General features: G+C 41.1%; 10 protein-coding genes across 10 annotated transcripts; 6 read left to right on the top strand and 4 right to left on the bottom strand.

Annotated features, from left to right (window-relative positions):
- Window positions 1-148: 148 nt before the first annotated feature.
- On the top strand, window positions 149-1,105 carry ATP11 (Atp11p; the record flags this gene model as incomplete). Its single annotated transcript, XM_056230601.1, has 1 exon — window positions 149-1,105. One exon carries the CDS (start codon window positions 149-151, stop codon window positions 1,103-1,105), a length of 957 nt encoding a protein of 318 aa, XP_056084504.1.
- A 276-nt stretch (window positions 1,106-1,381) lies between these two features.
- PHA2 (prephenate dehydratase PHA2) lies at window positions 1,382-2,386 on the top strand (the record flags this gene model as incomplete). Its single annotated transcript, XM_056230600.1, has 1 exon — window positions 1,382-2,386. One exon carries the CDS (start codon window positions 1,382-1,384, stop codon window positions 2,384-2,386), a length of 1,005 nt encoding a protein of 334 aa, XP_056084503.1.
- A 55-nt stretch (window positions 2,387-2,441) lies between these two features.
- On the bottom strand, window positions 2,442-3,845 carry PFS2 (cleavage polyadenylation factor subunit PFS2; the record flags this gene model as incomplete). The annotated part of the gene is made up of 1 exon (XM_056230599.1): window positions 2,442-3,845. One exon carries the CDS (start codon window positions 3,843-3,845, stop codon window positions 2,442-2,444), a length of 1,404 nt encoding a protein of 467 aa, XP_056084502.1.
- Window positions 3,846-4,100: 255 nt separating this feature from the next.
- Window positions 4,101-5,726, top strand: HXT14 (Hxt14p; the record flags this gene model as incomplete). The annotated part of the gene is made up of 1 exon (XM_056230598.1): window positions 4,101-5,726. The coding sequence occupies one exon, from the start codon at window positions 4,101-4,103 to the stop codon at window positions 5,724-5,726; it is 1,626 nt and encodes a 541-aa protein (XP_056084501.1).
- Window positions 5,727-5,859: 133 nt separating this feature from the next.
- SKDI14G0150 (uncharacterized protein) lies at window positions 5,860-6,714 on the bottom strand (the record flags this gene model as incomplete). Its single annotated transcript, XM_056230597.1, has 1 exon — window positions 5,860-6,714. The coding sequence occupies one exon, from the start codon at window positions 6,712-6,714 to the stop codon at window positions 5,860-5,862; it is 855 nt and encodes a 284-aa protein (XP_056084500.1).
- Window positions 6,715-6,987: 273 nt separating this feature from the next.
- Window positions 6,988-9,714, bottom strand: VNX1 (calcium/hydrogen antiporter; the record flags this gene model as incomplete). Its single annotated transcript, XM_056230596.1, has 1 exon — window positions 6,988-9,714. One exon carries the CDS (start codon window positions 9,712-9,714, stop codon window positions 6,988-6,990), a length of 2,727 nt encoding a protein of 908 aa, XP_056084499.1.
- A 469-nt stretch (window positions 9,715-10,183) lies between these two features.
- KRE1 (Kre1p) lies at window positions 10,184-11,131 on the top strand (the record flags this gene model as incomplete). Its single annotated transcript, XM_056230595.1, has 1 exon — window positions 10,184-11,131. One exon carries the CDS (start codon window positions 10,184-10,186, stop codon window positions 11,129-11,131), a length of 948 nt encoding a protein of 315 aa, XP_056084498.1.
- Window positions 11,132-11,241: 110 nt separating this feature from the next.
- LEM3 (Lem3p) lies at window positions 11,242-12,486 on the bottom strand (the record flags this gene model as incomplete). Its single annotated transcript, XM_056230594.1, has 1 exon — window positions 11,242-12,486. One exon carries the CDS (start codon window positions 12,484-12,486, stop codon window positions 11,242-11,244), a length of 1,245 nt encoding a protein of 414 aa, XP_056084497.1.
- Window positions 12,487-13,063: 577 nt separating this feature from the next.
- Window positions 13,064-15,682, top strand: FIG4 (phosphatidylinositol-3,5-bisphosphate 5-phosphatase; the record flags this gene model as incomplete). The annotated part of the gene is made up of 1 exon (XM_056230593.1): window positions 13,064-15,682. One exon carries the CDS (start codon window positions 13,064-13,066, stop codon window positions 15,680-15,682), a length of 2,619 nt encoding a protein of 872 aa, XP_056084496.1.
- Window positions 15,683-16,080: 398 nt separating this feature from the next.
- PFA3 (palmitoyltransferase PFA3) lies at window positions 16,081-17,091 on the top strand (the record flags this gene model as incomplete). Its single annotated transcript, XM_056230591.1, has 1 exon — window positions 16,081-17,091. One exon carries the CDS (start codon window positions 16,081-16,083, stop codon window positions 17,089-17,091), a length of 1,011 nt encoding a protein of 336 aa, XP_056084495.1.
- Between the last annotated feature and the right edge of the window lie 17 nt (window positions 17,092-17,108).

The following is a 17,108-nucleotide window of genomic DNA, read 5'->3' as shown; positions in this document are numbered from 1 at the left end:
GGGTCTTCAAAGTGCCGTTAAGTCACATTGTTATCATAGTCTTACTCACCCGAATGGAAATAGCGCTTATTTTGACGTCGTACTCGAAAGACGTGAAGATCTTATCAAGAACTGAAAATCGGCAATATAAAAAGTTCTGTGAATAGTCATGTGGAGACTGACAAGGAGAGTTAGTGCTAATATTCGTATTTCCAATCGGCTTCTGTCTGTGTCCAGCAATTCAATTGTAACACCTTTTGCTTTTCGTCTTTACTGCTCCAGTCCAGAAGACAAGTATAGGGAGAGGCTATTAGAGGAAGCTGAGAAACTAGGTTTCAATAGCATAAAAGAGTTGAAGGATTCCTTGGAAAAGGATATAGAATCTAAGAAGCGCGAATTCAATAAGGTCGACCCCTTGATCGAACTGGAAGACTATCAGCAAAGAAACCAAATGGCGAATAATAATTCGAAGAATATGATGACAAAACCAAGAAGTCCTCTTGAACCGAATTCCCCTAAGGTTCCATTTAAGACTCTAAACTCCTTTCTCGACGTAGCAAAGCTTAATGACCTGTCCAAGCAGGAAGTTGAGTTTCTTTGGAGGGCAAGGTGGGCGCAGAATGATCATGCATTATGTGCTGTAGTCCCTGTCGCCATCTATGATAAGATAATGGCAAATGCCAGGAACAACCCCATCTTCGTTCTTCCGCTGCCTAGGCAAGCTCAATCTGAAGACGCAAAGCCAAGTGAACACCAGGGAATGGAACTACACTATATCCAGTGGCAGTTTGTTGGACCCCAGACAACACATTGTATGATGACATCTTTGGCGGAGTACAAATTACATCAGGAATTTGCAAGACCCCATACAACTTTCCAGTTTCATTCTGACTTGGTCAAGGACAAGAGAATTGTTTGCATGAATGGCCAAGTTGAACCGGATACGAACATCAGTGTACAGGATGCACAGTTGCTGCTGCTGAACGTTCAAAGGTTTTACGGTGCTATGGGAGAAGAAACTCCTGCTGCCAAACAGAGAGTTCAGTTGTTACGGGATTTTTCCAAAGGCTCTCCTCAGTTCTCTGTCGAGAAATTGATCTCGCTATCCCAGTCCATGGAAAACTAATTCGCATGGTTGCTCCTATATATACATATATATATATATATGTATTTAACACTTGTAAATAACGACACAGTACACTATCCTTCGTAAGACTTCAACTGTCTGATTTAGTTTATGGGATGACTCGGTTCTTATATTACTAGGGAAACAGTAATGAAAAATAAGAGAAAAAAAGTGTAGAGGTGGAAAAAAAAAATGCTAGTGAGAGATCGTGGCCATTTGGAAGATAGAGCCGCGAAAGCCCCACCGTACCTCTTCTCCAGCATTGATCTTTGAACCATGAATGGGAAGAGTTTGAAGGTTCTCTTTCTGGGTCCCCAAGGTACATATTCCCATCAAGCAGCATTGCAACAATTTCAATCCATACCCAATGTCGAATACCTCCCAGCAACGTCCATACCGCAGTGCTTTGACGAATTAGAGGAAGATGTGACTGTCGATTATTCAGTGGTGCCATTGGAGAACTCTACCAACGGACAGGTAGTTTTTTCTTATGATCTTTTGCGGGATAGGATGATTCAAAAAGCTCAATCTTCAACTACTTCTGCAAAGACTAATATGATAACGTCAGATATAGAGGTTATAGCCGAGCAGTACGTGTCTATTACCCATTGTTTAATCAGCCCTATCGAATTGCCAAATGGTGTCGAGTCACTTGAACGATTTAAAGAAGTGGTAATACACTCGCATCCTCAAGTTTGGGGCCAAGTTGATGGTTACTTGAAATCCCTGGAGGAAAAGTTCCCGTCGCTCACATTTACCAGATCTGATTGCTCCTCAACATCAGAATCGGTACACCAATGTATGCGTTCGCACGCTGCCAGTGATGACAACATTTTGCATTTAGCCATCGCCAGTGAAACAGCAGCCCAATTACATAAAGCGCACATCATTGAACATTCAATCAATGATAAACTCGGAAATACAACCAGATTTCTGGTATTGAAGAGGAGGGAAAACACAAGCCGTTATGAATTCGAGAGCACCGAACTACCGCAAGTTAATTTGCTAACTTTCACTACTCGTCAAGACGATCCTGGTTCTCTAGTAGATGTTTTGAATGTACTCAAGATTCATTCCCTTAATATGTGCTCCATAAACTCCAGGCCATTCCATATGGATGAAAATGATAGAAATTGGCGATATTTGTTCTTTATCGAATATTATACCGATGGAAATGCCCCAAGGAATAAAGAAACATTCTATGAAGATATCAGTGAAAAAAGTAAACAGTGGTGCTTATGGGGTACATTCCCCAGAAACGGGAAGTATTATCATAAATAATATGTTATATTTAAGTGTTCTTATATATGTATCAAACCCTGTTAAAGGTGCACTTTTATATGCTCAAGCCTGGTAATGTGGAACTCTTGATCTTTGATGAATCAATGCCGGAAAGTTCTTGTAGTGGTTTCTTTGAATGGATAAATCCATGCATGTTTGGTAACGCATGTGGCTCAGGTGTAGTAGGTGGTGGTGGGGCAGCACCGAACTCGCTTTTCTCTCTCACAGCATTGATATCGTTATTGATACCAAAAAACCAGCCGTTTATCTTCTTATTATTGTAAGTTGGGTCATCGTATGCATTAGGGTCGATTGGCCTTGCTCTCGTCCAAAATCTTATGGTTCTATCCTTAGCCGCAGTGGCAAATATATGCCCTACTGGATTATATGACAATGAAGTGATGCACTTATCGTGCGCATACGGTATGGTCAAGATAGGTTCGTTCAAATCTTGTAAAAGATCAAAATGCTTTAGTGATCCATCATAGCACGCCAAAGTGAACATGGATTCATTTATTGGGTGCCATTCCAGTGTCATATAATCTGTTTCATCTCTCACACACATCAGCTCCCTCATGCTGTATCTGATGTCAAATACACGACATGATTTATCTTTAGAAATTGCCATTAGCAGGTTTCCCTTGGTAGGTTGGAACCTGGTCTTCAAAACGGTATGCTTGAACTTTAAAATTGACGAAATGCAATTCCCTGAACGGGGGTCCCATAGCTTTACCAAATTATCCTTGGATGCGGAGGCAATTAACCCCATCTCAGGATGCCAATCACAACTTTTCACGTCCCAGTGATGTCCCGATAATATTCTTTCCTGCTTACCATTACTGAAGTTCCAGATCTTCAAAATATTATCGTCTGAACAAGTGACAAACTTCGAATCATTACTACTGAATGCCATATCTCTAATGCTTTCCGTGTGTGCTGCATCAATTTCCTTCACCATACTGAAATTTGGTTGCCATATCTTAATCATCCCATCCGCATCACCACTAATCATCCAATCACCATCATGAGAATATTTCATTGTGGTCACGGCTGAATCATGCGCTTGCATAAGAGTCTCAAACGTAAAGGAAGATGCATTCCATAGAGAGAATTCCCCGCTGTAAGTTGCCACCACAAGTCTTCTACCTTCTGGGGTCCATTGAATGGCCGGTATCACGTGCTTCACCTTATTAGAACTTAAATGCGTAAATTTGCTGGGCAAATTGATGACTCGATCTCGAACTCTGTAGGCATTGGGTGGCATTATATCTATTGTGTATGAAGTCTCTGGCTCCACCATCGGGTTCGGCAGTCCATGTCTTCTGTTATAATATAGGTTGATATAGGGAGAGCTCACATCCACCGATCGCCTTTGCGTCACGTATTTCTTTAAAGGCGGTTGTTGTGGCTGCTGACCTTGATTTTGATTTTGATTCTGGCTCTGATTGTACCCGTCCATATCGTCCCTATTCTCGGTCTCTCTTCTTTCTTGATTGCCAATCTGCAGGAATAATTCGTACTTTAACCTCTTCCCTTCGTAATTCGATAATTTTCTGGGCGAAGGCTCTCAAAGGAAGAAAAAATAGGATAAAAAAAAAGAGAGTGTCAGTAATTCGCCTCATGACACAAATTTAACCACAACATAAGATAGTAGCTAATAAAGGAAGTCAAAATTATAGCTAAGAGAGTGAAGAACTACAATCATCGCTAGAAAATGACCGTTCAGATTCCGTATCAACACAGCTCAGGATATATTTCTCATTTTCACAATAATGAACTCGATTCAGATAGCGGAAGGGATTATAATGTTACGATCAAATACCTAGATGTTAAAGAAGAAAGTGAAGAAGGCCATACAACAAAAAGCAATCATAATGATAGTTTACATATTCCAATTTTATTGTGTTTGATAATTGCACTTGGAGGCTTTATCTTCGGATGGGACATTGGTACTATTGGTGGAATGACAAATATGATCAGCTTTCAACAAAGGTTTGGTACAACTGATGTTATAAGGGATGGGGATACTGTCTTCATATCCACCAAACAACTGACTGATTTGCAAGTAGGCCTGATTATCAGTATTTTTAACATCAGTTGTGGCGTGGGAGCTCTTACTTTATCAAAGATCGGTGACTGGACTGGTAGAAAATCTGGAATATGGTTTGCCTTGGTCGTATATTGTATTGGTATAACCATTCAAATTGTCTCCTGTGGCAAGTGGTATTTTTTAGCTTTGGGAAGAGCTGTAACCGGTATTGGAGTGGGAATAACTACGGTATTAGTACCGATGTTTCTTTCCGAGAACTCTCCACTAAAAATCAGAGGTTCGATGGTCTCTATGTATCAATTAATTGTGACGCTTGGTATACTTATGGGAAACATTTTAAACTTCATATGTGAGAGATTCTACAAAGATCCGACCCAAAACATAGCTTGGCAGTTACCTTTATTTTTGGGGTATATTTGGGCCACCATAATTGGGATGTCGCTTGTCTACGTTCCTGAATCTGCACAGTACTTGGCCAAAATCAAAAATGATGTTCCATCTGCTAAAAGTTCCTTCGCCAAGATGAACGGTGTTCCCGTAACGGATAGTACAATAACCGAGTTTATTGATGATTTGATGGAAAATGACTATAATGAGGAAGAAACCAACGCTAAATCGAAGAAAATGCAAAGTTTTGTTAAGAGACCAACTCTTGAGTTTATTGTAGGCAAACCAAAGTTATGGTTAAGGCTAATTATTGGTATGATGATAATGGCATTCCAACAGCTGTCCGGGATAAATTATTTCTTCTACTATGGAACGTCTGTTTTCAAGGGAGTAGGGATCAAAGATCCCTATATCACTTCAATGATACTGTCTGGTGTTAACTTCCTTTCCACAATTTTGGGTATTTATTACGTGGAGAAATGGGGCCGCAAGACATGTTTACTATACGGCTCAACAAACTTGCTATTTTACATGATGACATATGCCACGGTCGGGACATTCGGTAGGGAAACCGACTTTTCAAATATTGTTTTGATCATTGTAACTTGCTGCTTTATTTTCTGGTTTGCCATCACTTTGGGCCCAGTCACGTTTGTGCTAGTATCTGAGTTGTTCCCCTTGAGAACTAGAGCAATTTCAATGGCGATTTGCACATTTGTCAATTGGATGTTCAACTTCTTGATCTCATTTTTAACGCCAATGGTGGTTTCCAAGATTGATTTTAAATTGGGGTATATATTTGCTGCTTGTCTTTTAGCATTGATTATATTCAGTTGGATATTAGTACCGGAAACAAGGAAGAAAAATGAGCAGGAGATCAATAAAATATTTGAATCGGAGTAGCTACTACGTAAAAATAAATAGAAGAAGTAACAAGTGCACTCATAATAAATAACCACCCGTGAGCATTCCTTTTTATCCTCATATATGAAAGGGAAAATATAAAAATCTATCAAAATAGTCTTGATGATCTCTTCTAGATAAAGCCTCTCTCCATTAAAAAATCTCTTATTATATCCCAGTACCCGTCTTGAATAATAGTATCGTTGTGTGAGCCAAGTGGAAATTCGAAAATCTTCTTGTTTACGCTAGGACATGTCTCGTATAATTTCCTCATGTGGAAGGGTGGCACAATTTCATCCTTTAACCCGCTTAGAAACAAGAATGGCGTTTCTGAACTACAGCTTCCCATAAGACCTTCCGAATTCCAGATTTCATGACATAAAAGTGTAAACCTTTTGAAAAAGGGAAAAATGTACGGAATAACCTTTCGAATGCTTAAAAATGTATTCTCCAGTATAACGCCATCGCACAAATCACGGAATTTCGAAGCAATGTAAAGGGCATTAGCGCCACCTAGCGATCTGCCATACAGCACCAGTTTCTTCTTGGCATGAAATGGGTCAGTTGATAGGTGCGATATGACACAATCGGCGTCTAATTTCAAACCTTGTTCATTGGGTGAACCTTCCGAGTTACCATAGCCTCGGTACGAATAAATAAAGACACTCATTCCAAATTGGCGGTAAAAAATATCGATTATTGGTATAAAATATCCTATATTACCAGCATTAGGACATAGGATCAACACGGTACTTGTTGAGTTTTCATTTTTAATATCCCACGCTTCGAGCTTGATGTGGTCTTGGGTAATTAAAGTAAGCCCTTCGTACGGTATCCCACGAGAACCAGGAGTATCAACATGATTCCTGGCGCCTTGGGCCCATGATGGGTAGACTAAGCGGTTTTGGTAGTGATAAAGGGTCGCAACCGATATTGTTGTTAGTGCCGCTAAGCCACCAAAAAACATCCTGGAGACTTTCCACAACATGAGACTAGAAAAGAATCCAATGGTGTAGTTCAAAGAGGAATGAAAGATGGGCGAAATTTGCTCTAGTCCATGTTTCTCGAGGAAGACCCTTCTTGAGGCATGTAGACATTTCAATCTTGAATATATTGGGTTAAGAGATCCTAGGTGCCGTTGCGGGTAATTAATTTAATGGAGGGCTATTTAAAAGTACAAAAGACAAACATAAAAGTATAGATATAATGAGAAAAAATTTCTGTATATATGACCAGGTGAAAAGATGAGTTTGGTCTCTCTCTAGTCCGAAAGGGCTCCTTGGAAGTAGAATCCCACAACAATGATTATGTATAGTAAGATCAACATGGAACCCTTGAAGTAATTGCTCTTCCCCTCAGCATATAAATAGGTGAACATAAAAACACTCGTCATAGCACCGAAGATGTCCCAACGGGGAAAAACTAGGGGAAACATCTCTGTTCTGATGTTGATCATGGACTTCTTCACGTTCCATGTGTAGAAAATGGAATAAATGACCAAAGCGGGAATTTGCAAAAGGCAAACTTGTAAGGCATAGGCACTACCAATTTCCATCGATAGCGCCACGTTACCATGAATGGCAAAGGAGATGGCATTTAAGAATTCTGTGGTATTCGGAACTAGCGCAAATATAGTGAGGCCCAGGAATTTTGGATTCAAAGAAGGGACATCCTCTAGGACAGAATCCACACAGGACACAAGAATTTCTGCAATTATTGCGTACAAAAGTGTGGACATGAGTAAAATACAAGTAGACTTGCTTCTTGACCAATTTGGTGCGTCATGAGAACCCTGTTCTTGTTGTTCAGGTGCGGTCGAGGCTGGATCCGTGATAGGTAATTGCCAGATCATTTTTGCATGAGTTCTGAGGGTAAACCACAACCCAATCATATAAGCACAGAACAGAACAATGGCGCAGGATATGGACATAGGTTGAATGACGTGGGTGAACAGATGGTTGAATTTCAAGGGAGGATGCGAGAAAGTACAGTCGCGATCGTTAGCAGCATCTGCACAGTTTACAGAATACCCCCCGTATATTTCGTATAAAACGGTTGGGACGAACATCACAATCATGGAAAAGATTAATAATGCAGAAGAGACACCAGCGCTCGCAGGATTGTACCTTTGGGTTTTCCTATTCAGTGCACCACCACACATGGACAACCCTGGCAATAATAATACGGCACCTAAAATGGAGCCAATCATAGATCCCTCCACTAACAGTCCCTTCCGTTGCTGCAACGCGACGCAATAGAGGAAGATTTCCACAATAGTCGAGAAAAATGCATTAATGACAGCGCCGACACCCATGGAAGTCTGAGCAGATATCGATGCGACTGCTTGGCCGATGTAGAATGCTAATGGAATGGTAGAAGTCAAACACAGAATAAAGATTGAAGATTCATCGGTGAACCACGTATCCAAATGAAGGAAATTTTTCAAAACATAGAAATCGAAAATCGTGAAGAAAACAATGGAAATTAAATTAACAACAATAACGTTTGTACCATCAACTGTGAATTTATAATAATGCCAGCCAGCAGCACGAAACGTACACAAAAGAATATTCTTGTTCAACTGCTGCTGGATGATTGTATTCTCGTGCGACTGGGATGAGTTTTCAATGTTTTTGAAGCCTAGTGCCAACGGATGTCTCCTACAATGGTACATAATTTGCCAAAGGACGTTACTCATGGGGATAGTAAACACCAGGAGCCATAAACAAAGAGACAAGAGGGCAAGAACGGGTTGTAAGGCGAGATGGTAGATTGTATAAAAAAGGACACGGCCCCAGCTCCATTTTCCTCTACCGAAATACCTTCTTTGGGTTGTTGTATGCGGGATTTCGTGTCTAATGGAATTGTAGGAGGGATGGTTGGAGTTAAGCGGTGTTGCCGTCGTATTAACGGGCGGCATCAACAAGGAAGACTCCGCCGTTGCGGCCGGCTGCTCTTCTCTTTGCTGCAGCTTGGCCTGCGACTGGTGGAACACAAGCCTGTTGGAATATGAGGTCACCCAATTGTAAAACTGCTGCATGCTTATGCCTTCATCCTTGTCTTCTTGTAAGTACTGCTCATCTTGCAGCAAGTACACCATCTTTCCAAAGGGCCAGACGAAATAGTTGGCAAGCTTGTACAAACATTTGGAATAGTCTTTGGCAGAGTTTGTCACGAGCCCTCCGCCGCCCAATAAAAATACCAAAATAGCCGCCGAGTAGAAAAGTATCGCAATGGGCAACCCAAACAAAAGAGACCACAGCACATTGGAGCAATTCACCTCCCAGGTGATGGTCTTCAACTGCGTCTCATGTATATCCTGAGCCGCAGTCCTTTGCACGGACCGGTGCTTCTTGTACAGAGCAGGCTTCCATATTCTGATACCGAAGGGGTGTGTCTCATTGATGGCGTCCTGTCTCTCTCGCAACGTGAATGACTCCGTGGACGAAGCGTTTGATGCCTGGTCATTGTTCTCCAAGTGCGATGGTGACTGGCAGTTGATTTCGTCTATCAGTAAGTCATGGCCGCGTGCGTCGTGTATGATGAAGCGGCTATCGTCATTATCGTCCACGTCGTCATTGTCATCATGAGGCAGCTCCCGGATGGACGAGTGCATACGTCTTGGAGACCCAGGAGCCGCCATATTCAGGTCTGGCACAGAGTGTGACTTAGAAGACAGCGACTCCAGGGTCGGCGGCAAGTGTTGTTGGTGCTCGTGGTGGTGCAGCGTGTTATTGCTGCTATGTACGGCAGGTGATTGCGAGCTCACAGAGCGCTTAGACTTGTTGGCGTGAAGAGCAAATTTCAGCCCCTCATGCAGGCCCTCGAGGTACCTAATGTCGTTCTGAATCTCCCTTGGATCGTCGTCTACGCTAAATATCCTATGAGGAGTGGATGTGGACGTAGTGGGAGTCAGGACCTCTTCCTTGAGACGCGCGTCTGCGGAGCTGCTGTTACCAGCGGCAGACGTTTGATTGTTCTTGGCCATTGCTTCTTACCGCTCTTGTAGCTAGCAGTTCTCTCGCCTTCATCTATCACATCCCTCTTGTTTATTATCTCCTTTATCTAATATTAATTAGGATGAACTAATTATACCACCACACACCGTGATAAATGATAGGTTTCATGAAAACTATCGGAATGATCAGCACTCCAGAGGAAAAGCTTCTAAATGGCAATCTATGTCATCAGCTCCTTCTATTCTCTGGACATCCCGAGTTACCGGTGCTATGCCCTTCAATGTCACTATTTTAGTCGGATTATTGCAAACAAGCTTCTCACTTATGATTCCCCCCTCAGCGTGCATGGTGATATCGCATTTCTCTTTGAAGCGAGAATGGGGCTTTTTCTTTTTATAACGCGCATTGTGAAAAAAAATGGTAATAATATAAGAATCAAATACCACTATTCAGGAATAAAAGCACATCCTTCTACGTCAGCAAACCAACCAAAAAATGATGATGCGTCGCACGCTATCGCAGTCACTCGTTTCACTGCTGCTCGCTTTATCGCTGTGGTCGGCTGCCGCCATGGCAGTGATGACAACCCAGGTCACCGTGGTAACAAACGTTGCAGGGGCCGTTGTTACTGAAACCACAACATGGGATCCAGCTACTGCTGCTACCCCTACAACCACGGCAGTAGCAACTACAACCACTGCTCAAACAGGTTCTTTCACCACCGTCTTCACCACCACCAACGATGTCGGTACTACCGTCACTTTGACCCAGACCATCAACAGGGCCACTATGCTGCCAACCACCACATCCTCGACCTCGTCTACTGGTAAGACCACGACAACCGCTCCTACCGCGACCTCGTCGTTGTCTTCAGGGCTCTACCTATCTACAGTCACCACGACAGATATTCTGGGCACCACTGTGACTTTGACCCAAACCTTTACTCACTCTAGCACAGGCGCCAGTTCATCTGCTAGTTCATCTGCCAGTTCATCTGCACATTCTTCCAGTGCAAAATCGGCTACTTCTACCGGAAGCGCAATAGTCGAAACTGGTACTAGGCCAGACCCCTCCACAGGCTTCACGGAGCCTCCTCTGTCTGCCGTCACTACTCTGGCGATCGACACATATGTGACTATCACTGAAGGTACTACACATACTTACACAAGCTCCCGCCCGGCAACCTCCATGTGGGTCACAGTCGTCAGGCAAGGCAACACCCTTACCATGCAGACTACTTTCGCTCAACGGTTTTCCTCCCAGTACGTAACAGTCGCTTCCCCTTCCGCAGGGTCCATCGGGATGGGCACCTTGTCGGGAACTGTAGGTGTTATTAAATCCGCAATGAAAAAAACCGTTTCTCATAACGAGGCCCAGCATCCAAGTATGAGGTCGTTTACTTCAACTTTGGCAGGGCTATTAGCGGTTTTAATTTGGTTCTTATAAATTTTCATTCATACAATAAACATAAACATATATATATATATAAGTAAAAACGAAAAAAAAAAAAAATATTTCAAAGGTTAAAATGTAGAAAAGAAATTACTATCTCTCTTTTATTTCAAGTTCCATGATAAACTCGACGCATCAGCAATCCTTCTGCCACCAAATAACCAAAATGCTAGTAATATCAATGCCATGGCAGCACAAATGCAGCCACCAATCAGATAAACTATACCCAAAAATGGATTCTTGCCGCCAAGGTGGGAGGCGTGGGTCAAATAGATACCCTTCTTACCATTGAATTCCAGTACTGGCCAATGCAGACCAATATCCAGCTGGTACTGGCCTGCCGGCAAATTCTCGTCCTTATTGATTCTGATCAGTTTGGTAATCCTATCAAACGCGCCTGGCCTCATCCAGTTTTGAAACTCTTCCCAGTCCTGGATGTCGGGAACGTTCGTCTCGTTGTATCCGTCAGGGTACATCCTTTCCCAGTATGGTGGTGGCGCGATTTCTGTGTAATTGTACTTGGTTTTCTTAAACCTTTTTTTATCAGACTCCCAATTAATTCCCTTATTTGTCAACGAATAGTTCTTAGAAGTATCTGCCACATTGACTAGTTGTGAAGGAAACGTGTCGTTGAACATCGAGTTCGCGATTAGCCCACATGGATAATATATCTTACCGTCAGGGCTCTTGGATAATGGCTTACAGTTTATACCGGTTGCATCATGCACCGTCTCATAAGAAGCGTCTTCCCCACGTACCTGATCTTCACTAAAGGACAGCACATATCTTCTGTGATTAGCAGCGAAATTTTCCAGCACATAATTCAGGTATACATTTTTCTTCATGTCAGTTGGCGTATTGAACCTGATCTGGCACGTTCCTCTTTGCTCTGTGAAGTCATCCAATTCATCATCCACAAATCTCCATTGTGGTGCAACGTTATACGTCTTATTTTTGTGGAAGGCCAATTGCCAGTATTCAGATGACATATCACTCCATGATGAGGTCGCGTTCTTCATACAGTCCTGGTAATATATGGTTACCTCGTCTATTTTGGAATTTTGTGCTAATATGCACCCTCCGGCAATAACAAACACAACAGCAATCAACAGATAAAGAGGCAAGACCGTTCTCGGCGTTAACACCGGGTTAATAGCCGCCAACCTCTGTTGTGTAAATGCATCCTCTTTAGGCCTTCTGCTCTTTGTATGCACAGGCTTTACTTCATCCTCTTCAAATTCGGAAGCGTCGACATCTTCTTCTTCTTCTGGGTTGTCGCCGGAAACCACGGCTCCTTTGTCCTTCCTGCGGAATACTTCTCCAACCTGACCTAAATCGAAATTCACCATCCTTGAATGTTCTATCAGTTTCTTATACCGACAAAACAGGACCCTTAATTACCTTCTGTTCTATATTGAGCAGTACATTTCAAATCTACTTTATTATGTCGCCCACATTGAATTTCTTTAATTTCGCGCATAATAACAATCGTTTGAAAAATCAATTGTCAAAAATAATGTGACTGTGGGGAGACAATGGGGAGGCTGTGCTCATATGATAGACGTAGACCACTGATGCTCTAGTCGACTTGCTAAATACTTTCCGATTGTACCCCAGTTATTTCTAGTCTCTTGAAGTGCCCGTCTGAACCGTTCTGCACCTTTTATCAAGGCAGTTGCAGATTAACGGAAATATGATTTCCAACTTATCCTTACAGGGTTCGTTAAAATCCTTCAAAGCAGCATTATGAATATGTAACCTATGCTTGTGAACTTGTATAAGTCTTTTGCATTAGTTTACTTTATTAAATCCGTTTGCTTACTTACCCGAGCACCATTCTACAGATAGTTGCAACGATCTTGTTTGAAATTGGGTTAGTTTTAAATTACAGTAAAGGAAAGCAGAGCAAACGGAAGCGAAGCAAGGATGAATAACGAGGCAATAGACCACACCCTGGGTGGGGGGATGCTTACCACTCCTGGAACCAAGCAGAGGAAGACCTCGAAGTTTGTGATGGGCAAATATACGTTATACGAAACAAAGGATAGAATGTATATTGTTGGAAGCAACAAAAGAGAAACGATGTTTCGCATTCTAGAAATTGACCTTACTGTACCTCGTGGAGAATTGAGCGTGTTGGAGGATAACGTTTTCTTCACTAGAAACGAAATTATGAATGTGTTGGCAAGTTTGGAAGAAGCCACTGAGGACGGCTTACATAAGAAGATTACAGGCTATGGTCTTTTGGGATTCATTAAATTTACCTGTTGGTACTACTTGATAATGGTTACCAAGTACAGTCAAGTCGCAGTGATCGGTGGTCATGGTATTTATCATATCGATGGAATTGATATCATTCCCATTACGAACAACTATAAAAAACCTGAAAAAAGTTCAGATGAGGCAAGGTTATTGAATATATTCAAGGATTTAGACTTGACAAAAACTTTTTATTTTAGTTACACCTACGACATCACAAATACCTTACAGACTAACATCCTGCGGGAGAAACTAAAAGCAGTTGACAGATCTGACATCACAATACCTTCCAGAATAAGCGACTATAACGAAATGTTTGTTTGGAACAACAATTTGTTGTCTCCAATTTTTGAATGTATTGATACTGTTTTTGATTGGTTTCAATGCATCATACACGGATTTATTGACCAAGTTAACGTTTCAGTTTTGGGAAAATCCATATACATTACTTTAATTGCAAGGAGGTCCCACCATTTCGCTGGTGCACGTTTCTTGAAACGTGGTGTTAACAACCAAGGTCATGTCGCTAACGAAGTGGAGACTGAACAGATCGTAACGGACATGATTTTGACACCATTTCATCAACCGGGGAATGGATTCTTCGACAGCGATCGCTACACTTCCTTTGTACAGCATCGTGGGTCAATCCCTCTATATTGGACCCAAGATGCTTCTAATTTAACCACCAAGCCTCCCATTAGGATTAATGTAGTAGATCCATTTTTCTCTCCCGCTGCATTGCACTTCGATAACTTGTTTCAAAGATATGGCGGTGGAACCATTCAAATACTGAACCTAATTAAGACCAAAGAAAAGACACCAAGAGAAACTAAGCTACTTTGGGAATTCGAGCAGTGTATAGGTTATCTGAACGAGTTTTTGCCAGTTTTGAAGAAAATAGATTACACCTCTTGGGATATGAGTAGGGCTTCAAAACAAGATGGTCAAGGTGTTATTGAATTCTTGGAGAAGTACGCGGTAAGTACAGTAACAAAAACTGGCATATTTCATAACGGACCAAATTTTGCATCTACAAAGATCCAAGAGGGAATATGCCGAAGCAATTGCATAGATTGCCTGGATAGGACTAATGCTGCGCAATTCGTCATTGGTAAAAGGGCGCTTGGCTGCCAATTAAAATCCTTAGGAATAATTGATAACAGTTACTTGGAATACGATTCTGATATTGTTAACATTTTGACAGAATTGTTTCATGACTTGGGTGACACAATTGCACTACAATATGGGGGTTCTCACTTAGTTAACACTATGGAAACTTATAGAAAGATAAACCAGTGGAGTTCACACTCAAGGGACATGATTGAGAGTATAAAAAGATTCTATAGTAATTCCTTTGTCGATGCGCAAAGGCAAGATGCGATTAATTTATTTTTGGGCCATTACGCCTGGAAAGAGGGATTTCCTTCTTTATGGGAAATGAATACGGATTTTTACTTGCATAACGCATATACTCTCAATATGCCAAAAAGAAGCTATACTCACTGGTGGAATGACTATCACATCAAAAGTATAAAAGAGCTGATAAATGAGGAACTTATTGCAACAGGTAACGATATTACCAGAGAGAAAATTATAAAAAATGTTAGAGGTTATCCCGGTGCCTTCGATAATTACTGGAACGAATACTATCTACCAAGATCAGTAACTTGGATTCACGATCTCTTTGCATATAACATGAACTCAACAAGAAGATATCATGGTACCTTAAGTAAACAGGACAAAGCTGTGTCGCCATTTACTTCCAGAAAACAGAGTTGGCTGAATAATAAGCTAAAGATGATCACATCCAGCAAAAATTCGGAATGGGCTGATACTAAGGCAATAGAGTCTGCTGATCCGGACAAAAACACATCTCCAAAGCAGGAGTTAGAATTGTATGATCACTACCTGCATATAATTTCAGACAGAAGCCAAAAGCTGGAAGAAAAAATCAATTCCTTTTCATACTCTAAATACCCCATATTTATCAGCCATGAAAATAGCGAGATTCCCCCAGTAAAAGAAGTGATAAGAGAACCGCCGGTTGATATTGCAGATGATTTTACTGGTTTGTACGATGATGATGATGATGAGACAATAACGGAAGCATTGCTTATAGCTCCTGATGATGTTTTAGTTGATGAAAAATTCTACGAAAAAATCCTCAATGTTGATAATTACAAACCCGTTGATGACTATTCCACCGTTATACAGATCAAACCCGATAATTTGCAACTTTACAAGAATTTATGTGTTTCGAAAGATATACAGCTTGACTTTCAATGAATTTATATAGGCTTCGTACTACAGATTTTTGAATATTCCAAAACAAGTTTTCCAAAAAACCTACGAAATATATTTCTTAAAGTTTCATAAATTTGGTATTTTTGCGTCTGAAGTGCTAATTTAAGCTAAATAAAGTGTTATACTTAGTCTTTCAAAGTATGAAAATCAAAATATGGGGAAGAAGTTCCTCACCGTAACCTTTTCCTTCTCTTTTACCACTGTCATGAATGGAAGCCCTCTGCAACAACTAGTTTTTTTTTTCCATCAAAATAAAATAAGCATTGATGTGATTGCGGTTCCAAAAAAAATCACAATGTAAGTTAAGAAATTATGTAAAAAGTTCACTCAAACACAAAACAAAACACCCTACCTAGAACTTATTAAATTTTGCTTTGCAAATGAGTGAAAAGTTTTCGCTAACTGGACTTTTCCCCAGAGTTTTAACGTCCTGCTTATATTTCTGGACTGTGTACACAACGCTGACAAGAATACATCAAATACCGGGGTGGTTTCTCGCGGTGACACTAATCCCGACGTTGATGGTGGCTTTATACACTTATTATAAAGTTATTTCAACAGGACCAGGATCTCCTCTGGATTTCCCTGATTTATTAGTTCATGATTTGAAAGCAGCAGAAAATGGCCTCGAACTTCCTCCAGAGTATATGTCAAAGAGATGTATGACCTTAAAGCGTGATGGAAGGTTCCGGGTATGCCAAATTTGCCATGTTTGGAAGCCTGATCGTTGTCATCATTGTTCATCGTGTGATATATGTATATTGAAAATGGATCATCATTGCCCCTGGTTTGCTGAGTGCACCGGTTTTAAAAATCAGAAATTTTTTATTCAATTCCTCATGTACACTACTTTTTACGCATTCTTAGTCTTAATAGATACCTGTTATGAACTCGGAACGTGGTTCAATTCCGGTAGTTTTAGTCGTGAATTGATAGATCTTCATCTTTTAGGGACGGCGCTACTTGCCATTGCAGTCTTCATCTCTGTTTTAGCATTCTCCGCTTTCAGCATTTACCAGGTTTGCAACAATCAAACAACCATTGAATTACACAGTATGAGAAGATATCGAAGAGATCTGGAAATACTCAATGATAGCTATGGAACAAATACACAGCCGGAGAATATATTTGACCTAGGTTCTTCGATGGCCAACTGGAAAGATCTGATGGGTACGTCCTGGTTAGAGTGGCTTTTTCCTATTGAAACGTATAAGTACAAAAAGTCTAAACATACACGGGACGAGAAAGGTTTATACTTCAACGTAACACCGGAAATCCAAGATCGATTGCTAAGTGGTAGAGACTTGGAAGATCGCCTGATAAGAAGAGTAACTCCAAGGCCATCATTAGAAGCCAATAGGCCCCCCGTAGAAATTCTTAGAGTAAATTAGCAATAATTCTTGAAAAG

The sequence above is a fragment of the Saccharomyces kudriavzevii genome, assembly GCF_947243775.1.
Source record: "Saccharomyces kudriavzevii IFO 1802 strain IFO1802 genome assembly, chromosome: 14".
In the NCBI taxonomy this organism is placed as follows: domain Eukaryota; kingdom Fungi; phylum Ascomycota; class Saccharomycetes; order Saccharomycetales; family Saccharomycetaceae; genus Saccharomyces; species Saccharomyces kudriavzevii.
Note: the sequence above shows the minus strand (reverse complement) of the source record. Positions and strands in the feature narration are given on the sequence as shown.